This window comes from Schistocerca cancellata, chromosome 2 (genome assembly GCF_023864275.1).
Source record: "Schistocerca cancellata isolate TAMUIC-IGC-003103 chromosome 2, iqSchCanc2.1, whole genome shotgun sequence".
NCBI lineage: Eukaryota > Metazoa > Arthropoda > Insecta > Orthoptera > Acrididae > Schistocerca > Schistocerca cancellata.
Window position 1 is genome coordinate 11714279 of NC_064627.1, and position 25888 is coordinate 11740166.

The 25888-nt window shown below is 43.3% G+C and overlaps 1 protein-coding gene across 2 annotated transcripts in view; it reads left to right on the plus strand.

Annotated features, from left to right (window-relative positions):
* The window catches only part of LOC126161305 (uncharacterized), an 847447-nt gene that overhangs the window by 580755 nt on the left and 240804 nt on the right, over nucleotides 1–25888 (plus strand). For both annotated transcript variants that reach the window (XM_049917059.1, XM_049917060.1), the window contains one exon: nucleotides 25660–25737. In XM_049917059.1, coding sequence (XP_049773016.1) covers nucleotides 25660–25737 — 78 coding nt within the window. The remainder of the gene's footprint in view (nucleotides 1–25659; nucleotides 25738–25888) is intronic.

The following is a 25888-nucleotide window of genomic DNA, read 5'->3' on the forward strand; positions in this document are numbered from 1 at the left end:
TTGAGTCCCATAGTGCTCAGAGCCATTTGAACCATTTGAACCAAGCCACGAGGACACGTGATGCCGCACGGCGCACACCCTTAGCCTGCCAATGGCTGGCCCCATCTGCTGTACAACATGCATACATTTTGGATCTTAGACTCACAAACTCCACAATCAGTAATCCATCTGACTCACATTTCATGAAGCCAATAACCTTGTTCTGAGGAACATAAGCCACAGCAAACTAGTGTTCGATCACGCCACTAGATGTACACTGTGCTGCAGTCTAAAGTCAGATTGCCACCTCATGGTTATGAAAGATGGGATCGAGACCCTTCTGCACTCTCACTATTTTTACTTGAAGTGCGAGAAGGTTTGGGGGACTCTGATGCTGTGAATGAGAGAGAGAGAGAGACAGAGAGAGAGTCTGTGTTAGTGAGTGAGTGAGTTTGGCGAATAGTGCAGCTCTTTAATCATAGTGTAATTACTGTATGTGTATGGTGGGCCTGCATGTGTGATTGCATATATGCATCTGTGTATGCAGGTGAGTGCGATTGAGTGCGGATGCCTGTCTAAATATGTATGCCTGTGTGTAAATACATTCAGTTAATTTTTTTCTCAATAAGTAGAAAACTATATTCGCAAGAATATATATAACAACCATGTGCTGCAAAAATTATAAAAATTATAAAAAAGTTAAAAAATTGTGCGAAGTATATATAAAAAGTTTAAAAATTGTAGAAAAAGCATCAAAAAAGTTTAAACATTTGTAAATAGAGAAAAATATGGTTTTACATTATTCCTCTCTTTTGCACTATGTGTGCATGTATGACTCTGTGAGTGCATGTGTACATAAAATAGTTTTTAAGTTTCACCTACTGCGACCTGTCCAAGTCATACAAGTTTTATGTGTGAGTTCAAGCCAGTTCATTTTAGTGCATCTAGCTGTGATTTTAGAGCAATTTATTAATTTTTTTCAGCTGCTTGAGGTAGAAAATGGTTAGAGCCAGCTACTTCAACCTATAAATTAAGTCTTATGTTTGGGTGCTATTTTACTAGTGATAGTAACAGTAATAGTATTAGCATAAGAGAAACTGTACGTCTGCAATAGCTGTAATCAGCACTGCGATGTAATGTACAATTTTTCACCCAGTAGTGTAAGTGATGTACTAATATTCAATCAGTACTGCAGTGTAAAGTAAAAAAAAATTCAAACCAGTACTATTATTTAGAATGAGGTCCCGAGCTCGAGTCTCGGTCCGGCGCACAGATTTAATCTGCCAGGAAGTTTCAGTACTATTATTTGTAAAACCAGAATTGTGAATGTGTGTGTGTGTGTGTGTGTGTGTGTGTGTGTGTGTGTGTGTGTGTGTATGTGCATGCATGTACATAAAAAAAATCCAAACTGAAACAAGAACTGTGAGTTTAAAAGCAATATTTATTGGTGTTTTGTAAAAACAACAAGGTTTCTGAATGTAAAGCAGTATTACTAACTGTGAATATTTATATCTGAATAAAAAAAGATTGTTATTCGCTACCATGCGTCTTTGTTGTTACTTCACAAATCCCTACCCTCATAAACGAATATAAAGGCTGTGCAAGAGGCACATGGTATTTGTTTGAAGTATGAGGGAGGTGATGTTTAAGATGGAGAAAAACAAAATACATGAAATGGTGACATGGGACTTTGGCCATCGTACTGCCTGTACTGGGTTATGGGTGCAGGTAGCACGTGGCCAAGGCATGCAGCAGACAAGTCTAAAATTGTATTGCCAGTGCTTGAGGAAAATCACAGGCGCAGTATCTGGGAACAGCTATATGGCTCAGGGTGAAATCAGTAAAAGAAGCATGCACATATTATGCGGTAAAAATTCATTCGTTTCTCATCCAACTTAAAAGTAATGTTACATTTTCATAAGGAGACACAGCAACACTGTTTCCACACATCTTCTTCCTGAGTCGATGGAGAGCAGGACTCCCGCAGAATTCCAGACCTTGAACAGCAGCAAACTTAAAGATTCTGCGCATCCATGAGATCTTCTCCTTCCCCTTCACATAGATGATGGTATCTGTGTGGTCGAATAATCGAAGCGACGTCACCATATCTTGTCGGCGAGACCGTCAATGAGGGAACATCGCGTGTTCTTGTTGCTAATAAGGCGAGTACACTGGTTGTCGCATACTTTTACGAGCTTCAGACAGGAGCGACATATTTTCCATTACCTATGATGTAGTTACTAGTATATTCTTGTAATTTCTTGCGTGTCTGAGTGCTTACTAGGAACAACCTTTTATTTTAAAAACAGTGTAGCATACTGTGCCGCCGTTGCTATCTACCCTTGTATCGTACAGGCTTTTGTTTGTTTTACTTAGAACAGCTCAGTGTTCGTTAGACCGTCAGTGACAGAACTGCTTGAGTTCCTGCTGCTCATAAGACGATTACGCCGTTCGTTTATTACATATTTTTACGAGTGTCAAACAGGAGCGACTTCAGTAATGGACAGACACTGTGACTGCTATGTGCAGATGCGAGCTGGGTCGGTGATGCTTCGCACACAGCTCCAGGCAGTGTTGGCTTCCGTCACACAGCTTGAGGCTGCTGCTAAAGGGCATCACGGTGGGGGTTCGGACGCGGGGATGTGAGGGACGTCGAGCACGGCCCACGTGTCCGCCGATCGGTCCACTGCTGTGACCACCCCGGGTTCTGCCTGCACTGAGGTTGACCCCTCACCCGTGGTCGAGTGGGAGCTCATTCCGAGGTCTGGCAGGCAGTGAAAGACTTTCCGAGGGGCTGATCGTAGGGTCTTCCCAGTTCGTTTGACTAACAGGTTTCGGGCGTTATCTGTGGCTGACGGAGTCTCTGAGTTGGATGTAGTCGTCCACTGTGTTCCAGAGGAAACTTCAGGGCCCACAAGGTCTGGGCATTCGCAGAGGGTGGGTTCGCTGGTAATTGGGAGCTCCAACGTTAGGCGCGTAATGGGACCCCTTAGGATCGTGGCTGCCAAGGAGGGGGACGAAGCCATTCCAGATGTGGAAAGGGTGCTTCCAGATGCTATGAAGAGTACAGGGTGCAGTCAACTGCAGGTGATGGCCCATGTTGGTACCAATGACGTGTGTCGCTTTGGATCGGAGGAGATTCTCTCTGGTTTCGGGTGGCTAGTGGAAATGCTAAAGACTTCCAGTCTTGCTTGCGAGTTTAAGGCGGTGCTCACCATCTGCAGCATCGTCGACAGAACCGACTGTGGTCCTTTGTTGCAGAGCCGAGTGGAGGGTCTGAATCAGAGGCTCAGGCAGTTCTGTGATCGTGTGGGCTGCAGATTCCTGGACTTGCGCCATTGGGTGGTGGTTTTCCAGGTTCCGCGTAATAGGTCAGGAGTCCATTACACACAGGAAGCCGCTACACAGGTAGCAGGTGCTGTGTGGAAGGCACTGGTCGATATTTTAGGTTAGAGGGTCTCAGGAAACAACAGAAAGGGCGTCCGTCTAAAAGGGGGCTGGTAAAACACAGTAAGGTAGTTGTAGAAACGATTGGTATTGTAGTTGTAAATTGCTGTAGCTGTGCTGGGAAAGAAGCAGAGCTCCAAGTCCTAATAGAAAGCACTGAAGCTCATATAGTTATAGGTACGGAAAGCTTGATAAAGCCGGAAATAAGTTCATCCGAAATTTTTTCTAACGACCTAACACTGTTCAGAAAGCATAAATTAAATACAGTTGGTGGTGGAGTATTAATTGCTGTCAGAAGTAGTTTACCTTGTAGTGAAATTGAATTAGATAGTTCCTGCGAAATATTATGGGTAGAGGTTATACTTGACAATCGGACTGTACTATTATTGGATCGTTTTACCGACCCCCCGACTCAGAAAATATAATTGCTGAACAGTTCAAAGAAAACCTGAGTCTCATTTCAAATAGGTACCCCACTCATGGAATTATAGTCTGTGGCGACTTCAGTCTACCCTCGATATGCTGGAAAAATTATGCGTTTAAAGCCGGTGGCAGGCATAAAACGTCATCCGAAATTGTACTGAATGCTTTCTCAGAAAATTATTTTGAACAATTAGTTTATGAGCCCACTCGAACCGTGAATGGTTGAGAAAGCATACTTGACCTCTTAGCAACAAATAATCCTGGACAAATAGGGAGTGTCATGACGAATACATGGGGTAGCGACCACAAGGCAGTTGCTGCTAGGCTGAATACCCTAACAAACACAACCATCAAAAAGAAACGCAAAGTACATCTATTTAAAAAGGCTGATAAAAATACTCTTCACGCCTTTTTAAGAGACAGTCTCCAATACTTCAGATCTGATCATGTAATCGTAGAAAAGATATGGAATGATTTCAAAGAGATAGTATCGACGGCAATTGAAGATATATACCACATAAATTAATACGTGATGGTACTAATCCCCCATGGTACACAAAACAGGTTAGATCGCTGTTGCAGAAGCAACAAAAACAGCATGCCAAATTTAAAAGAACGCAAAATCCCCAAGACTGACAAAGTTTTGCAGAAGTTCGAAATATAGTGCGTACTTCAATGCGAGATGCTTTCAATTTCCACAACGAAACTCTGTCTCGGAATCTGGCTGCTCACCCAAAGAGATTCTGGTCATACACAAAGCACACCAGTGGCAACGCGTACCTTCACTGCGAGATAACAACGGCGAAGCCACTGATGACAGTGCCACTAAAGCAGAGTTATTAAACACGGTTTTCCAAAAGTCCTTCACCAAAGAAGACGAAGTAAATATTCCTGAATTGCAATCAAGAACGACTGCCCAGATGAGAAACATACAAATAGATGTCCTCGGTGTCGCAAAGCGGCTGAACTCACTTAATAAAACCAAGGCTTCTGGTCCAGATTGTATACCTGTCAGGTTCCTCTCGGAGCACGCTGACACAATAGCTCCATATTTAGCAATTTTATACAACCGGTCGCTCACAGAAAGTCCCGTACCTAAAGACTGAAAAATTGCTCAAGTCAAACCAATACCCAAAATGGCGGTTCTAGGCGCTTTAGTCCGGAATTGCGCTGTTGCTACGATCGCAGGTTTGAATCCTGCCTCGGGCATGGATATGTATGATGTCCTTAGGTTAGTTAGGTTTAAGTATTTCTAAGTCTAGGGAACTGATGACCTCAGATGTTAAGTCCCATAGTGCTTAGATCCATTTGGACCCAAAAAGGGAAATAGGAGTAATCCGCTGAATTACAGGCCCATATCACCAACGTCGATTTGCAGTAGGGTTTTGGAACATATACTGTATTCGAACATTATGAATTTCCTCGAAGAAAACGATTTATTGACCCATAGTCAGCACGGATTCAGGAATCATCGTTCTTGCAGAACACAACTAGCTCTTTATACTCATGAAGTAGGCAGGCCGAGGTGGCCGAGCGGTTCTAGCCGCTGCAGTCTGGAACCGCGCGACCGCTACGGTCGCAGGTTCGAATCCTGCCTCGGGCATGGATGTGTGTGCTGTCCTTAGGTTAGTTAGGTTAAAGTAGTTCTAAGTTCTGGGGGACTGATGACCTTAGAAATTAAGTCCCATAGTGCTCGGAGCCATTTGATATACTCATGAAGTAATGAGTGCTATCGACAGGGGATGACAAATTGATTCCATATTTCCAGAAGGCTTTCGACACCGTACCTCACAAGCGTCTTCTAGCTAATCTGCGTGCCTATGGAATATCCCCTCAGTTGTGCCAGTGGATTCGTAATTTAATGTCAGAAAGATCACAGTTCGTAGTAGTAGACGGAAAGTCATCGAGTAAAACAGAAGTTATATCCGGCGTTCCGCAAGGAAGTGTTATAGGCCCTCTATTGTTCCTTATCTGTATTAACGACATAGGAGACAATCTGAGTAGCCCTCTTAGATTATTTGCAGATTATGCTGTCATTTACCGTCTTTTAAAGTCATTAGATGACCAAAACAAATTGCAAAATGATTTACATAAGATATCTGTGTGGTGCGAAGAGTGGCAGTTTGTGGTAAGGTCTTATGGGACCAAACTGCTGAGGTCATGGGTCCTAAGCTTACGCACTACTTACTCTAACGTAAACTAGCGACAACACACACACCCATGCCCGACGGAGGGCTCGAACCTCCGACTGGGGGAGCCGCGCGGACCGTGACAGTATGCCTCAGACCGCGCTGCTAAAAAAAGTGGCAATTGACTCTGGAGAAAGAAAAGTGCGAAGCTGTTCACATGAGTACTAAAAGGAGTCCTCTAAATTTCCATTACGCGATAAGTCACACAAATCTGAATGCTGTAAATTCAACGAAATACTTAGGGATTACAATTACAAATAACCTAAAGTGGAACGATCACATAGATAACGTTGTGGGTAGAGTATATCAAAGACGGCGATTCGTTGGCAGAATACTTAGAAGGTGCAACAGGTCTACTAAAGAGACTGCTTACACCACACTTGTCCGCCCTATACTGGAGTATTGCTGTGCGGTGTGGGATCCGCTTCAGGAGGGACTGACGGATGACATTGAAAAAGTTCAAAGAAGGGCGGCTCGTTTTTTACCATCGCGAAATAGGGGAGATAGTGCCACAGACATGATACGTGAATTGGAGTGGCAATCATTAAAACAAAGGCGTTTTTCTTTGCGACGGAATCTTTTCATGAAATTTCAATCACCAGTTTTCTCCTCCGATTGCGAAAACATTCTGTTGGCACGCACTTACATAGGGAGAAATGATCATCACGATAAAATAAGAGAAATCATGGCTCGCACAGGAAAATTTAAGTGCTCGTTTTTCCTGCCCGCATTTCGAGAGTGGAACGGTAGAGACAGCTTGAAGATGGTTCATTGTACTCTCCGCCTGACACTTAATTGTGAATAGCAGAGTAATCACGTAGATGTAGATGTTTGTAGGGTATGCCAGGATCATCCCAGTGAACTCCGTGGTAGAAATGTGTTAACCACTCTGCGCTCTTCCATGTTTTGGATCACTTGACATCCTTGAAAGGCCTCGGTGATGCAACGTTTGCTGAGAATGTCTCTATTGTTCCGGGATCTTCTGTGTACACTGCAAATGCAACATCTTTAAATATGAACTGCCTACGCTCACCATCATAGAAACCCCGAGCGGGTTACAGTGATGCTGATACCACTGTCGAATGCTCTGGGTATGGCACAACGCCTGTTCATTTATACTGCTCGATGCACAATACCGGTGAGCAGGCCGTAATTAACCACAGGGTCACGTAGAACCTGAGCATACCCTGCAATGTGTTCCAGGAAATTCAACCAAGATTCAAAGTCAATTCGAACATCTAGAGGTCCACATTTAATTATCTCGTTCTGTTTTGAGCAGTGTGTTACGAAGATAGATGATAGCTCCTTGAATATTCGTGGACTGAGTAGGCATCCTTCATAGTAAGAAGCACCAAACCTCACTCGCGTATCATATGCTAGACTGTATACATTTACATACCACTGCAGGTGTAAATTGTCGTATGGGTAGAATTCTGAATTCAGCTAAACGCTAGCATTAGTTAGCTTATAGTTGTTGAATACAGTGGCATCTTTTGCTATATTCCCTCTGCTATCTGAAACGCAATTATGATGAATCTTGGCGTCTCTAGCTGAGAAGAGGTATTAATAGCCCATGTTTGTCTGCTTGCAGTCGATAGCAATGGGTACTCGAAAACCTCCTGAAAGCAGAACGTTAGTGATAAATATGTACCGGAATTCGGAACTTTTGAAGGCCTCAGTCTTCGTCTGATACAGGGATGTGAGGCATTTTCCATATTCTCTTCTCGAGCTCCTTGAATGTGTGAGTTATTATCCATCGCACTCCATACCAGAATGAGTTCCTGTTAGCATTCAAATAATCTGCCTTATGTCGTCATAGTAGCCCATAACCATTTTTACAGGTATACATGCAGTAAGTCGCTTGTACTCGCAAATGCTCTATCTGCTGTATCGTCTATGAACCATCCTGCATTTTGTAAAACATTCAGATCCCTCAGTGATGCAGAGACACACATTTTAAGAGTTCATGTTACGCCGATCGACCTCAGACCCATCGAGTTAAAAGCGTGTCTCTTGACGCAGTAACGCTTAAGTATTAGCTATAAGCTTGGATCCCACTGTATCGCTGCCGTCTGTTTTGTTGAATGACCACCCTAAATATACGAAACTCTTGCATGCAACGGTGTGCGCGTTTTAGTGCTGGATGGCAATCCTAATTTCAGTATTCTTCTTTAATGTGGTACACGCCTATAATTTATGCGAGAAATATTCCTGACGTAAAATTCGCTCATCATACTCTACTGGACTCTTTATATTGACTGAGGGTGTAATTGCGAGGTTTCAAGCCAACTGATTTAAGAAACTCGTAGTTGGCACCACGTTGCGGTTCCGCAGCGAAGTGACGTGCTGTGGATTGTATGCGCTGGTTTTACACCGCACGCCCATCCTGTCGTAGATGTAATCGCACAATGATTTCCTCATGGCGAAAGTTAACAAGTTGGTTATTCTGGTCCACAATACGAAACTCCAAATACTCTGTTGGTGGGAGTCTCAACAGTGTTCTACCCTGTTGCAACTGAGGGGAAGAATCCGTAAAGAGTGAGAATCACAGTGCCGCTGCAGTCTTACACTCGGCTCGGGTTGTGCTGACGGGAAGTGTGTCCGCACTCTGATACGACTTGTAAAATTTACTAGGATCCTTCTTCAAAACCTGTCCTTTCGTGAAATCGAGTAGGCGGCTTATTGAACCTTTCAGGTTAATGTCAGTCGTTGCATTCACAGACCTTACTTTAGATTCGAGTGTACTGTTGTTTGCACATAGTTCAATACCTTTTCCAGACGGTTTGAAGACTTCGTTTAAATCGTCGATATCGTATGCAGCAGGTCCTATTTCCACTATGTCTTTTTCACCATTAATATCCATATGCAGTTTGTTGTTACAGTGATATTTGGGATGCTGTTGTACGGCTACAGCCCAGTCATTGCAATACTCCATTCACAAATGCTCCAGTCAACTGGCGGGAAGTAATCTGCACGTAATACAGATGATCGTTCTTTTAAAGTCAAAGTTTACGACGCTGCATCTGAACCTCAAGTGATGAAGGAATGTTTTAAGCTCTTCTTTGTAAACGTCAAAAGAAACATGATGCATAGATGCCCTCGGAGGTCTGTCCTGATGGCGCTGAAAATTATAGAACACACGTCTTCTGCTACTGAAGTATCATTGTAATTCTTCTGGCGGTTGCAGGTCACCAAATGAGTCGAAGTAATAGACGATATCTGCATTTTTCATAATATATGACACCATCAATGTCTAAATTCACTATACCATATTCACCAGTTTTCCACGTAGTCTTCGGTAATACGTCCCACAAAACACAGAATCTTGGAATGTTGAATTTTTTTCCAACAAAGTTAGTAGATCAGTATTTGCGAGCACCCAATCTGGTAGGCTTTTTCTATTTTCGAATAGATCGAGCCCTTTCCAGTACGGTTTCAAGTATAGTCCTTTTCTGGTGGCTGCGGCTTCTGTGGTGTCACCGCCAGACACCACACTTGCTAGGTGGTAGCTTTAAATCGGCCGCGGTCCATTAGTACATGTCGGACCCGCGTGTCGCCACTGTCAGTAATTGCAGACCGAGCGCCACCACACGGCAGGTCTAGAAAGACGGACTAGGACTCGTCCCAGTTGTACGACGACTTTGCTAGCGACTACACTGACGAAGCCTTTCTCTCATTTGCCGAGAGACAGTTAGAATAGCCTTCAGCTAAGTCCATGGCTACGACCTAGCAAGGCGCCATTAACCATTTCTATAGAGAGTCTCACTTGTATCATCAAGAATGCTGTATACAAATGATGGATTAAAGTTAAGTATTCCAGCAGTTACCTACTTTTCTTTATAGCATTCATTACGTATCCTGTTTCAGACCTACCTCCCACCTGCGTGAGTTGACGCGTGCATTTCGGCCTCCTTCTCTAGCTATATAGCAGCTTCCATCATGCGGTTACGTCTTCTAACTGCGCCTGGGAGTTTTGCGCGTTCTTCACTCTTCGAGCAATAGCTGCAGCGCCACCGGCGAGGGAACCTACCGCCGGGAGAGCGGAGAGGGTTGGAATGAGAAGTGGAAGAAACCCACTAGACGTCTTGGTTGTCAGTTCAACTCGTTGTGCCTTAACTGATCCTCTTATTCTTCCTGCTCCCTTCTGCTAAGAGTGTTTTTAGCTGGATACATCATCGATGTATGGCAAGGAAAGCGTTTCTGAAGAAGAGAAATTTGTTAACATCGAGTATTGGTTTAAATGTTAGGAAGTCGTTTCTGAAAGTATTTGTATGGAGTGTATCCATGTATGTAAGTGAAACGTGGACGATAAATAGTTTAGACAAGAAGAGAATAGAAGCTTTCGAAATGTGTTGCTACAGAAGAATGCTGAAGATTAGGTGGGTAGGTCACATAACTAATGAGGAGGTATTGAATTGAACTGGGGAGAAGAGGAGTTTGTGGCACAACTTGACTAGAAGAACGGATCGGTTGGTAGGACATGTTCTGAGGCATCAAGTGATCACCAATTTAGTACTGGAGGGCAGCGTGGAGGGTAAAAATCGTAGAGGGAGACCAAGACATGAGTACACTAAGCAGATTCAGAAGGATGTAGGCTGCAGTAGGTACTGAGAGATGAAGAAGCTTGCAGAGGATAGAGTAGCATAAAGAGCTGCATCAAACCAGTCTCAGGACTGAAGACCACAACAACAACAACATTATTGTCGGGATACAGTTCTTCAAACACCTTTGCTTCCCATTCTTCTTCTTGTTTAGTACACAACGTGCAGCATTCATAGCTCACTCGAAATTCAGCGCTCCTAAACCCAACTTAATTTTTCCACGCATGGTTTTATCAGCTGCAAATACTGTAGTAAGTTGACCTATACCAATATCCTTTCTTCTGCGTATCACCTTAGCCTTATCAGCTAAAATCCTGTCTGCAATGTGACGACTTGGGATATCATTATTTGCAGCGTATGCGATGTTGTGTTCCGGACATGTATTGTCGAGCAAATGAATCCCCTTATCACGTGGCGCCAAGCGTTTCTGAAGGTTTTTTCTAGGTCCACAGCAGTTATAGCCCGGAATATGTCATTCTGGCAGTTTGCCTAGAATACCATCACCTTCTCTGTGTGTCTCCTAGCACGCATGTTATGCTGTGCTTTATTTCCCCGACGTATCATGATTCTCTCCGTGAGAAACACATCTGGTTCTGTCTTTTCTACAACTCTTCAGTGTATAAGCAACCTGCAGTTTCTTCACCTTTACTACCCTTCAAAATATGAGTTCTAGGATTCATTCTTTGCACCTTGGAAAGCGTAAGTATCTCTGTTGACCAAATGCTGTCTTGTGTTTTGAGATCTGCACCAAGTCACTTGCATTAAATTTCTGTTTGCTTGGATACAACATTTTAATGCGATAGTACGCCGTACCCATGAGTCCATCATCATGAACATCGATTGGTCTCATTTTTATTGTGCTGTATGCGGTTCGATTATACTGAGCAGTTATATCTGGGAAGATACCAGTCCATTTTTACGAGCCATGAAGATTCAAACGCATGCACATCTGATCTTTTATTGTTCTGTTCAGATGTTCCCCGATACTCGCCTTCAGGAGTGTGAATGTTGAGTAGTGGTGTATTCCATTGTAATACCTATTGTAAAACACTCCTCCATGATCGGTTTGGAGGTTGTGGGGGCATCGATTCATCCCCGTCTCCAGCAAACTCTCAAACACATCTGCGAAATTTCTCCCATTTATTTATTTATTTTTTTTACAGGTAACGCGCAGACATATTTGGAGTATGTATCAATAACCATTTCCTCGGTAGCCACTATATTTAGTGACCGTTGCTCGACCCGCGGCCTTACTGGCCAGGGGCAGGTCGAGAGCCATAGAGAAGGCAACCCCTCCTCCAGGTTGGCGGTTGTGCTGAGGGTTACCTCCCAACTCACATAAAAAATTATCTGGGCCAGGACGCTCTAAATAAGCCTCAGAATCAGGTATGTCTCAATTGGAATCGGAAATGCCAACGGGTAACGGGTTTCTCCTTTGGATCTTGGAATGTTAGGAGCTTACACAGACCAGGACTATGCAGAATTTGACCAGAGAATTAGAGAAATACCAGCTGAAAGTAGTAGCCCTCCAGGAGATTAGATTGAAGGGTACAGGATCAATCAAGGTGAACGCAGGAGACTGTGGCGAGCGCCATCAATTAGGTACTGATTCCTATGTACATGACTCGATAATGAAAGCAGTGAAAGAATTTAAATCTATTAACAACAGAATCCCCTACATCACCATCGCAGAGCGAAGTAGTGATATATCCTTTATTAATGCACATGCCCCATGCGAGGATAAGGATAAGGATGACTGCATTAAGGAGGAATTTTATACTGAATTAGACAAATCACAGTGTCAAAATAGGGTTGGGTGATTTTAATGCCAAACTGCGCCAAGAAAACATCTATAAATCGGTGGTAGGTAATGCAAGCCTGCATCAGGAAACCAGTGACAATGGAATCCATTTGATCAGTTTCGCAATTGACAACAATCTCTGCATCGTGCGTACAAGGTTCCAACGTAAGGCCATTCATAAAGGAACACGGATGGCACCAGACGGGCGTACAGGAAACCAGATAGACAATCTATGCATTTAGAAGCGTTATGCAAACAGCATCAAAGGTACGCGAACCTATAGAGGAGCCGACTGTGAATCTGGTCACTTCCTGATGATAAGTAAAATGAACATTAAATATAAGAAAGTGTGCAGAATATCTAAGTAAACTGTACCTAATAACACAAATAGGTTAAAAGAAACAGAGTCAGCAGTAGCAGAAAGCCTAATGAGTTGTGATGAATTGGAAAGTGCCAGTGATGTGAGCAATTAAGGAGACGGTAAACGGTGCAGCCTCTAAGATACTGTCCGATGAAGTATGATTCAACCAACTGTGCCAGCAAAAAATGAAAAAAGAAGGTTGGCTACGAAGATGTGGTTAGAAAATCCGAGAGACTACGATCTCAGAGACAAGTACACCAGAATAAGAAAGGAAACAGCTACTATACTAAGGCAGGAGAAACGGAAGTATTACAAGGAAATAATAAAAGAGGCAGAAGAGGATTGTATTCTTCACACGACAAGACAGATGGTAGAGTTTTATTGATTGGCGACTCCATGTTGTCTTGTGCACTACGACCAGATAACAGGTATACTTGAAAAAAGAGACAGCATTGGGCGTATATTTTTTACTATTGCAAAATCGATTTTCTATCACTGAGTGACCATCTTCAGTGCTGTATTGTATAACTTAAATTAGGATGCACTGTTGTCACTAAGCTTACGGCAATCACATGTGGCACAACTTGACTAGAAGAAGGGATCGGTTGGTAGGACATGTTCTGAGGCATCAAGGGATCACCAATTTAGTATTGGAGGGCAGCGTGGAGGGTAAAAATCGTATAGGGAGACCAAGAGATGAATACACTTAACAGATTCAGAAAGATGTAGGCTGCAGTAGGTACTGGGAGATGATGAAGCTTGCACAGGATAGAGTAGCATGGAGAGCTGCATCAAACCAGTATCAGGACTGAAGACCACAACAACAACAACATTTATAACCCTGTATTCACCTGACCAAAAGTCTTGTTCCTCCTGCCACCGAACTTCACTAATTCCCACTATATCTAACTTTAACCTATCCATTTCCCTTTTTAAATTTTCTAACCTATGTGCCCGATTAAGGGATCTGACATTCCACGCTCCTATCCATAGAACGCTAGTTTTCTTTCTCCTGATAACGACATCCTCTTGAGTAGTCCCCGCCTGGAGATCCGAATGGGGGACTATTTTACCTCCGGAATATTTTACCCAAGAGGACGCCATCATCATTGAATCATACAGTAAAGCTGCATGCCCTCGGGAAAAAGTACGGCCGTAGTTTCTCCTTGCTTTCAGCCGTTCGCAGTACCAGCACAGCAAGGCCGTTTTGGTTATTGTTACAAGGCCAGATCAGTCAATCATGCACAGTGTTGCCCCTGTAACTACTGAAAAGGCAGCTGCCCCTCTTCAGGAACCACATGTTTGTCTGGCCTCTCAACAGATACCCCTCCGTTGTGGTTGTACCTACGGTACGGCTATCTGTATCGCTGAGGCACGGAAGCCTCCCAACCAACGGCAAGGTCCATGGTTCATGGGGGGGGGGGGGGGGGATATTAAGGAAAATTTGTGGACGCAAGAGTGATCCAGAAACACAAGAGGGGAGAATACATAAAAACCAGGAACTGAAGGAGCTATATCAACAGGCTGATATTAGTCAAAAGATGAAGAGGAGGACACTGATGTTGGCCGGACATCTAATTAGGATAGAGGAGGAACGACTACCTAAAGTAGCATTCTCTGGATCCATAGGGGGCAGAAGGAAGCGAGGATGGCCACGAACCATATGGAAGGATGACATCGACGAGGACGCGGTGGCAATGGACCTGAGTAAAGCAGAATGGACTACAAAAGCCAGGAACAGAGAGCACTGGAAGAGGAATTTAGAGACTGCGTATGGTCTCCAAGGCCCAAGCGACCATTAAGAAGAAGAAGAAAAAGATCAGTTACCATTAAAAAGGGGCATTCAAATGAAACCCAGTCAGTAGTGTAAAGTAACGGTAACGATTTTATTAACTCAAAAATGTAGTTATGCACAGTACACATACTCAAAAATAGTCGCCAAAACTGTTGGCACATTTATCCCATTGCGACACTAGCCGGTCGATTCTATCCTTAAAGAAGCTATTAGGCTGCTGTCGGATCCAGGCTTGGACCCAGTCACACACTTCGTCGTCGGTTGCGAGTCGACGTCCAAACACATGAAAGTCACACGGTGAAACATCGGGGTTGTACGGTGGATGTTCCAGCATTTCCCACCGTAACTGCTGCAGAGTCGTCTTCACCGCATTGGCCGTGTGTGGGCGGGCATTGTCATGCAGGAGGGTAACGCCACTGGACAACATGCCTCGGCGTTTCGACTCGATGGCTCGTCTAAGGTTCTGTAAAGTGGCTTGATAACGCATTGGTGGTGGTTCTCCGTTCCAGGAACTCGACAAGCAGTGGGCCCATGCGATCAAAAAAGGAAGACATCATGACCTTACCATAACTGGTGTGCTCGGCCGTTTGTATCTTTGAAGGTGGTGAAGTCGGATGTTTCCACTGCTTGCCATGACGCTTGCTTTCCGGTTCAAAATGGTGACACCATGTCACCTGTGACAATACGCCACAGAAAGTCGTATTCCTCCTCATGGTAACGTTGCAGATGACTCAAAGACAGCGCCATTCCAGTACGCGCTGTTGGGTGGTCAGTTCTGCTCACAGATTTTTCGTAAGTTCAAGTGGGCGGTGCCCACGCTAATACCCAGTAACCTATAGATCTCGTCCACGGTGATTCTGCGGTTGTCCAAGCTAAAGCATTCACTTCCGCAACAATTTCCGGTGTGATGACACGATGAGCCTGTCCGGGACGAGCATCGTCTTCCAGTGACCCGCGCCTCTCGAGGAATCGTTCGCGCCATTCCAAAACACTTGAACGATTCAGACTGTACTCATAGTACACAGCCTTCGTCCATCGATACACTGCATGGCCTCCGACTCCCTCCGCCGGCAAAAATCGAATTACTCCTCTCTGGTTCTGGTTACTCGCCTGCATGTTCGGTAGTGGACGATACCTTGTGTGACCACCTTCTCTTCGGCGTGAAACCACACTGGCGCAATTCGACATCAAACAGTGCCCACGCGTCAGTCTCAACCAATAGATGGCGCCACCATACCAGACTTACGTGTAAGGCAAAGGTAGACGCACTGACCAGGTTTCATTTGAACGAACCTCATGTAGCCGGCCGGTGTGGCCGAGCGGTTCTAGGCGCTACAGCCTGGAACCACGCGACCGCTACGGTCGCAGGTTCGAATCCTGCCTCGGGCATGGATGTGTGTGACGTCCTTAGGTTAGTTAGGTTTAAGTAGTTCTAAGTTCTAGGGGACTGATGACCTCAGCAGTTAAGTTCCATAGTGCTCAGAGCCATTTGAACCATTTTTGAACCTCATATATTTGAATCCATTATTCTCATGTGAATATGCCGTCGTATTTACAAGATCACCCTGCCATAAGTCATCCAAACGTTCATTCATAACATACCGACGTGAGCGTGTATTGCGTCCTGGTTTGTGCAGTTCTCGAACTGCTGTCTCTATACTTATTCGATGATACCTCTCTCTCTAAGCTCGGAGATTATTGAAACAACCTCATTCAAATGAGCTGTGTTACCTGCAGCAGCTGATGCCATGAATGGACGTATTCGATTTATTAGCTCTTTGGTATCATCGTAATATATGTACTGTGGGATTCGATTGTTCACTGCTCTATTCTCAATATCACTACCATCACGGTTAGTGCTGTTGTTGTTTTCACCATTAAGTACTGGTTTTATATTTCTTGTTACTCTGGCTTTTTGCGATCTTATGTGTTGTTGTTGTTGTGGTCTTCAGTCCTGAGACTGGTTTGATGCAGCTCTCCATGCTACTCTATCCTGTGCAAGCTTCTTCATCTCCCAGTATCTACTGCAACCTACATCCTTCTGAATCTGCTTAGTGTATTCATCTCTTGGTCTCCCTCTACGATTTTTACCCTCCACACTGCCCTCCAATGCTAAATTTGTGATCCCTTGATGCCTCAAAACATGTCCTACCAACCGATCCCTTCGTCTAGTCAAGTTGTGCCACAAACTTCTCTTCTCCCCAATCCTATTCAATACCTCCTCATTAGTTACGTGATCTACCCACCTTATCTTCAGCATTCTTCTGTAGCACCACATTTCGAAAGCTTCTATTCTCTTCTTGTCCAAACTAGTTATCGTCCATGTTTCACTTCCATACATGGCTACACTCCATACAAATACTTTCAGAAACGACTTCCTGACACTTAAATCTATACTCGATGTTAACAAATTCCTCTTCTTGAGAAACGCTTTCCTTGCCATTGCCAGTCTACATTTTATATCCTCTCTACTTCGACCATCATCGGTTATTTTACTCCCTAAATAGCAAAACTCCTTTACTACTTTAAGTGTCTCATTTCCTAATCTAATTCCCTCAGCATCACCCGACTTAATTTGACTACACGATCTTATGTACATCAGTCAAATTTCACCTATACATATATTTTCCCTTCAGTAGCCTCAAACTTCTCAGTTAAGTCGGTTACTTTCTTACCGATTTCACTAACTAACTCATTTAGTGTGCTGATCATTCTCAGAAGAATCCGATAATACATCTCTAGTTCCCTGCGCATACCTCAAGATTTATGCACGATAGTCTGAATTTTCGCATCCACCCACGGGCAAGCGAATATTTTGTCTACGAACACCGATTCTTTCGGGTTGAGAGTCAGACATGCGTACGAACGCGTCCATGATGCAGAGGGTACTGATGTGCTCACCTCTCAGTGTACAGAAAAAAACTCCTGCAAGTTTCGCCTATATCTAATGTCATTCAGTTTTCTTGTTTTTATCGATAACGACAAACCCATACTGTGAATGATTTCAGCAATCAGCACATATCTTTACAAAATCATTGAATGACATGTCAGTTCGTATATGTGCTTGGTAATGTGCTTTAAATTCAGATTGTGTTGTTTGAAGGCTATAATGACGTTTGCATTATCCATAATCAATTGTTTCAGGACTCCGGAATATGTTTAGCGTAGATAAACATCAGTACCCATATGACGACCGAAACAGAAATATTTTCGAATTTGGTCTTGTTTTTCCACAGAAACATCGTCAAATATGAACACAATGTTTGGCTTTATTTTTTCAGGTGGGGAGATATCACTGCTTTCACTGAATGTGCCATATGTAACGCCTTTTACACCGCGCAGTATCTCCTGTAATAGACGATACTTGGGCTGAAACAGTGTTTTTGAGATTACACAAACATGTTCAAATCGGACTCCATCTACATGTGTTAGCAGTGTCATGAGAACATTAGTCTTTCCGCTAGTGGATTGACTTATAATAATTGCTCGTATATTATCAGGAACGAGCATTCCATTCTTCTTCTTCTGGTCTCCTTTTACATTTCCTGACACCGACTACGTCAGGTACCGACAATTAGTGGGTAGACATAGAAAGACATGCACACGCACACACTTTTGTAAGGATGGTGATAATATGTGCAGCCACTATAGCTCCATCACTTAACCAACTGAGCCACAATGGATACACAGAGAATTTATATTTACCCATGAAAAGTAACTTCATCATTCAGTTTTACAAATGACTGGCGAGGAAGTGTTTGAGGCAATTGTCTGCTGCTGCATGATTACAGGTGCAGCATTGAACATAAAGGTATTAATAAGTGTAATACTTGGATTACAGTGAGAGAGGTATGAAACAAAACACAAACACTGTTTGAGATTATATAAACATATTATTTATTTAAATATCATACATCGGATGCTGTATTTACAGACAGTACAATATTTCCCAAACAAAGCTTTTGGTATGCAATAAATTCTATGCATGAGAACGATGGGCACCTTGCAGTACTCTGGTTTTTCACACGTACATTTAACCTGTTTCTCTTTTGGCTCTGCACTGATGCAGAAACAAGGTTACTGTTCCAAATGATCAACATGTACACTATGTAGGCGTAGAAAGCTTAAAACTTCGTTATGTGTGGAGTCTATGCTTGAGAATCACCGATTCAGTCCGTACAAGGCAAGACGTAGCGCAGTATGCACACTGTATAAGCTAATAACTGAGGCGAGCCATAGAAAACACAGTTGTCACCTGATTTCACACATAATGCAGTCATCATACACTGTTGAAATGGATAGTGTCAGAGCAGTAAGGCGAACGTTCTGTGGAGTATGAGTTGGATAATACTCTGTGGCCATCTGCTGATCGATGTAGCACTCTGCACGACATTTTTCATCGCAGTCGAACTTAGAAGTAGGCACTTTTACTCCTTTCGACGGTCTTTCAGTTCGTGTCCTCGCATGCCAAGCCCCAGCCATGATGTGCTTCTATACCAACACTTACACGTCGTTGCACTAGAAGTTAAATTGTATAGGAATGCAAACTGTAGGCGCGTTTGGTACCTTCTAATCCATAGCGTCTGCACTCTGTGTCTTCGCTACCAGAGGGATGGTCTGCTGGGACAGGTCACGTGTCAGCGACCCGTACTGTCCTTCATCTTGTTGTTCGGGACGACCAGCAGCACCCCAGTCGTTGGGAACCAACCGCACGGCCCCATCACACAAACTGATGAGCGGGACGGACAATAACAGCTCCAGCAAGTGGGCTACGTGTGGAACCTTCTTACGCACAGCATCTTCATTCCGCCCCTGCGCTCCCACACGGATGTTCTGGTGCCTCGGGTCGTATGTCAGCGACCAGTATTGACTTCCATCTTGCTGTTTAGGACCACCACCAGCTTTGGAGACGTCGGGATCAGGCTGGGCATCCTACACACAACTCGATAAGTGGTAAAGACAATAAGAGCTCCTTGTCCTCCAGGATGTCCTTTTCTGCTTCTTCCTGTTCTGCAGTGGTGTGCTGGATCTCGACTGCTGCTGCTGATGCTTCACAGGTCTTCTTCTTCTTCTTCTTCTTCTACTGCCGCTGCTGCTGGCTGACTGAGACTAAGCTTGTGGGGCTGCTGAGCCCGCCTTATATCTCCTCCAATGACGTCACCAGACACTGCAACCCTATTGGCCAAAGTCGTCATGTGACTGGATTCAGCATTCCTATTGGTTTCCGCGCTTTTTTTCTGGACTGCCATCTTGGATTACTTCGTGAGAGACGAGGCGAGACGGAAGTGGGGGAGGGCTAGCAGTGCCCTCTGATGATGGTATTGTGAACTAGGGCAGTTGGTCTCTGAACACAAAATTTGATATTCCTGCCAATAAATTCGAATTTCCCACAGTTTTTCCCTTGGTCGCCGTCTTGGATTACATCACAGTAGGAGGGGGGAGGGGAGGGTGCTGGGAGTTCCCTGAGGGTATGAATTTCACTTATGTTAGTTATGTGTTCCACTGATCAATCTCAAAGTAACAATTATGATGTGGAACGTGCCAAGTGCATAAGAAATGCACACTTGAAATGAAGATTTTATTTTAAAGCTTAAAATAAGCTTTCCCTTAAATAGCGCAAAATACCTATAGATTTATTTATTCCCATTCAAGCATTCATCTATGGTATAGAAAGAGTTGTCAGGGAGATATGATTTCAGTTTATTTTTAAAACTGTTACTGGTGTCTGTCAGACGTTTTATTTCATCTTTCTGTGCCAAAGATAGGTTAAGTAGAGGATAGTGCAAGTCTTTCTTTCTTCTGGTGTTATAATCACGAATGTCAGTGTTGCTTTTAAACTGATCCGTGTTGTTGAGAACAAATTTCATTACTGAATAAATATACTGTGAGGCTGTTGTAAGGATTCCTAACCTTTTAAAGAGATGCCTACAAGATGTGCGACTATGAGCCCCACACATTATTCTAACCACTTTCTTTTGAGCAGTGAATACTTTATGCCTAAGTTTTGAGTTACCCCAAAATATTATTCTGTGTGACATCAGAGAGTGAAACTACGCAAAGTATGTTAACTTGCTAATTTCTGCATCCTCAAAATTAGCAATTATTCTGATTGCAAAAGTTGATGAACATACTCGCTTTAGGAGATCTAAAATATGAATTTTCCAATTAAGATGCTCATCTATATCTACACCCAAAAAATTAGTATGCTCAACCCTGGCTACTGACTGCTGTTGATGTATAAAATTTATTGAAGGAACTGTTCTCCTCGCAGTAGAAAATTAGATGTACTGTGTTTTTTCAAAGTTCAGGGCAAGCCCACTCACAGAAAACCAATTAATATCTTTTCCAGAGACATTATTTGTATCATTTTCTATTGGAGTTTCTTTTACTGAATTAATAATGACGCCTTTATCATCAGCAAACAGTGTCAGTTTAGCTTCATGTTTGAGATAAGAAGGGAGGTCATTCACATATTTCAGGGACAGAAGGGGACCCATGATCGAACTCTGTGGAACACCTAATGCAATTTCACCACAGTTAGATGGACTGGAAAACTTCCTTACATCACTTAAGCCATATAAAGAAACTTTGTGCTTCCTGTCCTGTAGGTATGACTTAAACCACTCAGGTGCTGTTCCATTTGTACCATAGAATTGTAACTTCTGTTACATAACGTCGTGGCTCACAGAATCAGATGCTTTGGTTAAGTCACAGAAAATTCCTATTGGTGAAATTGTACTATTTAAAGACTCTTATTACATGGGCAGTGAAATTGTATATTGCCGTATCAGTGGAACAGCATTTTTGAAATCGAAACCGTGATTTACCAAGTATCCCATTACTGCTGACATGGCTAATCACTCTCCAGTACATTACTTTCTCGACAGTTTTTGAAAATGCTGTGAGCAAGGGTACTGGCTAGTAATTGTTGCGTGCGGTTCTAGACGCTTCAGTCTGGAACCGCCTGACCGCTACGGTCGCAGGTTCGAATCCTGCCCCGGGCATGCATGTGTGTGATGTCCTTAGGTTAGTTAGGTTTAAGTAGTTCTAAGTTCTAGGGGACTGATGACGACAGATGTTAAGTCCCATAGTGCTCAGAGCCATTCGAACCATTTTTTAGTAGTTGTTGACATCTGTGGTGTCCTTTTTTTTTTGTAGAGAGGCTTGACAGTGGCATATTTTAACCTGTCTCGGAAAATGAAAATACCTTGAAAATACCTTGAAGAGTTAGTGATGCATTACAGATGTGACTAAGAATATCAGCTGTAACTGCTCCACATTGTTTTAATATCTTATTGGATATGTCATCTACTCCAACAGAACATTTATTTTTCAAAGATTTGATGGTTTTCCTTATTTCACAAGAGGTTGTTAGATGAAAACTAATCTGACTAGGATTTCTCAAAACTGCCTCTTCCATGTACTGCTTGGCTTTTTCTTTTGAACTGTTCTCACCAATTTTTTCACCTACACTTAAGAAATTGTTGTTAAATACATTAGCTACTTGTGTACTGTTGGTTAAGATGGTCTCATTCTATTTAACGGTAATACTACCTACCCCAGTGATTACTTTTCCTGTGTCTCTTCTAACAACTTTCCATACTGTTTTGATTTTATTGCCGAGTTGTTAATTTCATCTCTAATATACATATTTTTTGATTTTGTGACTGGTTTTCTCAGTGTGTTGCAATAATTTTTATAGTGTAAAATAACTTCTGGGTCTTAAGTAATTCTTGCTACCTTACATAATTTTCTTTTCCTTTCTGAAGACACTTTAATGCCTGCCCGAATACTGGGTGATTTTGAGACAGTTGTACTGTTTACTGTAGCAACGTGACCACTGTTCCACAAGCGAAATCATTTTGTGTTTTGGAATTTGCGCCAAGTCAGTGCATTGCTCAAGTGCAACGTGCATCCCGCCGTCGATTCAGCAAGAAGCCGCCTCTGGAGAAGCAGATTTCTGACTAGCGTACAAAATTCTTGCAGGCTGGATGCATGTGGAAAGGGAAGAACACCGGTCGGCCACGCACATCTGATTAAAGTCCCAGCCGTATCCGAGGTGCTTTCGCACAGAGCTATCGCAAGACCACAAGATGAACAGGCCAGCAACTTCAGCTTCCAGAAGCATACGAAGCCTTACAAATTGCAGTTGCTGCAGCGGTTGCGTCCCGGCGATCATAACAGAATTTTGCATTTCATTTGTCTAGGATATGGTAGAGGACATTTTTTTCCGAACGACTCATCGACGTTTCATCTATCGGGTAAAGTAAACCACCGTAGTATAAGAATTTGGGGATCACAAAATCCTGGTTTCGTCGTCGAACACGGAAGAGACTCACCGAAACTGAATGTGTTTTATGCCGTTTTTGTTCACAAATTTACGGACCTTTCTTTATTTCGGAGGAAACTGCGACAGAAATATCATACGTGGACATGCTGCAAAGTTGGTTGCCCCTCAACTTCACGAAGATTGCAGTGATTTCATTTTTGTAGGTGACGGAGTCCCGCCTTACGTTCACTTCTTAACACCACTGTCCCACAACGCTGGACAACAAGGTCTGGTTCATAGCTTTTGGCCTCCGATGTCACCGACCTCGTGCCTTGCGATTTGTGTGTGTGTGTGTGTGTGTGTGTGTGTGTGTTTGTGTGGGTGGGTGGGTGGGTGGGTGGGTGGGTGTCCCATCTGTGGCAGCTATTCTTCAATAGCTGAGAAATCGAGTTGTCGAATTTGTCGATTCAATTAACAGGGGCTTGTCGATTCGTGTGTGGAATGACACTGACTACCGCCTCGATGATTCTCGGTGCTCGTGTCGGGTGTCTGTGCGAACATAAGACTCTGAACCGTCCTCTGTCCTGTGACGCGCGCAATGTGTTTCTATCTTTCGTAGTTTCCGGGTAATAAATAACTGAAATCTTTTCCGTGTTTTTTAATTAGCTGGTCTAATTACGGGTAAAAAATGAACGTTTATTGACTCGATAATTTAACTAAAAGGACTTGTGAACATGATAAAATGTGACAATAGCTGGTGCCTGATATGTATTAAGTTCGATACTTGGTAAACCTTAAACCTCGCTTCTGAGATTATATCACAAAGGCAATGAGATGCGAAACCTGAAGGCTCTCGAACACGAACACTCAACACGACGTGGTGATGCACAAAGCAACTACCGAACACTGGAAGTTACGGACTGAAGCGGATTGAGAAATCAGTGGCATGATCCACAGAGGTATCATATAATGCAGACGCACTCAGGGTTAGGAAAATGAGAAGCTGATTGAACTGAATCGTTAACCAGTCAACACACTCCAACGTGTTCAAGCGACTATTTGAATCAAACAATGGCCTACGAAATCACCTAAATTTCAAAGTATTCAAAACTCGCTACGTGACGCAAACTAATGACACTATGAAGGTGTCCAGGAGTGTTGGGGCTTCAGTTAGACAAATTGAAACGTACTAAATTACCGAGAAGAAGCTGTTACGAGCAAGCCGTCTTACCCTTACCCTTACCCAGCCCCCCTCACGAGACGGGGCTTTACGCCTGCTATCCTGTGCCAACCCGCGCAGGTGGTTCCACCGAGACAAACATAAACGCCTCTGCTACCCTCCTAGCTTCTTCTACAGTTTGCCCTACGCTCACAGCAGCAGACAGTTCTGAGTTCTACAGCTATGCAAGTAGAATTCGTAACTGCACACACACACACACACACACACACACACACACACACACACACAAACGGGAAGGGACAGATAAAGTGGAATGTGACACTAAGGCGTTGTGAACATGAGTGTTGGACTCAGAGAAGTAGCAAAACTTAATGCACCTTGCGCAAGTGCATCTGAATCGGAAAATGTGTAAACTGCGGCTGATATGAACGCACTCAGCTGCTGACCACTCTTACGTCGGAGGGAATTCACTCACTGCACCGTAAATTGGAGTGACATGAAGAGGCTTACAGAGAGACCCTTCAATATGCGATCTCGAGAACGGAAACAAATAGATTTATGTCCGTCAATAAACAGGTGAAATGCAGGGATTTTACACTTTGCTGGTTTCGTGATACATTTTTGCACTAGCGACCCAAAGATCCCACTAGAAACAACGGCAATCCTGGGTTACAACACAATACATCTACGGTAGGAAGCGGCAGACAGTGCCGTAAAAATGCGGCTACAAACGCAGTAAACAGACAGTATAAAAAACTGTTAATTCCGGCTATTAGTAGACAAGTGCGAACTGCCTGAAAATAGAACAGAAACAAAAGAGTTTGGGGAAAAAAGCAAGTTACAAAATACGCCAAAAATGGCTTTGTTACGGAATCGATTTGTTCCCTTAACCCAGGATTTTCCAAAACCCCGCGGGCCGCATGCGGCCCTATGCAAGTATCAATGCAAGCATCTATCACACGATCGGGGGAAAAAAAAACCGTAAAAATCCGTTTGTGTAAACTTACGATAAATTGAATATTTTTTAATATTATTATGTAGTTACTAAGTTCGATCATATGTTTACATTGTGAGAGTTTCGATGAGCCGGTTCAGTTGTATTGTTCAAGTGCGTATGATGGTATATAGAAATCAGTTTGATTTGGACTTTAGTTTCCTAGTCTTGTATTATCACCGTTTTTCGTCATTTTTAAACGGATGATACAGTGATGACCTACCAAAAAGTCGAAACTGATTATAATACTGTTACGTAACCCTGGAGTGAAAAGTAATGGTTTTTCTGTATGTTTGTGTCGTATGTTTGCCAAATAAATAAAAATGGTGTGCCGCACCGGGTAGCCGCGCGGTCTGTGGCGCCTTGCCACGGTTCGCGCGGCTCCCCCCGTCGGAGATTCGAGTCCTCCCTCGGGCATGTGTGTGAATGTGTGTGTGTTGTCCTTAGCGTAAGTTAGATTAACTAGTGTGTAGGCTTACGGACCGATGACCTCTGCAGTCTGGTACCATAGGAACTTACCACAAATTTCATTTTCGAGAGACACGGTGAAGATGAAATGCACAAACCTGTACCGTAAAGACCGGCACCACTGTAATTTTTCCTTTTCTTTATTTTTGCAGAGAGAGCCTATAAAGTTTGACGTGCACCTACGAGGAGCTCCTGAGGAAGTGGTGCGTCTCGTCAAGAACATCCAAGATGTAAGTGGCAAGCGCGTGCTGGCTAGTACCTCACTGTAACCAGTCGAGCAAGTTATATTCTTACATTTTAATTGGCTTTAGGAATTTGTCCGTACAGCCGTCTTACAACTCGTTATGTTCTTCTTTGTTTCCAAAGTTTCAAAATAATGCG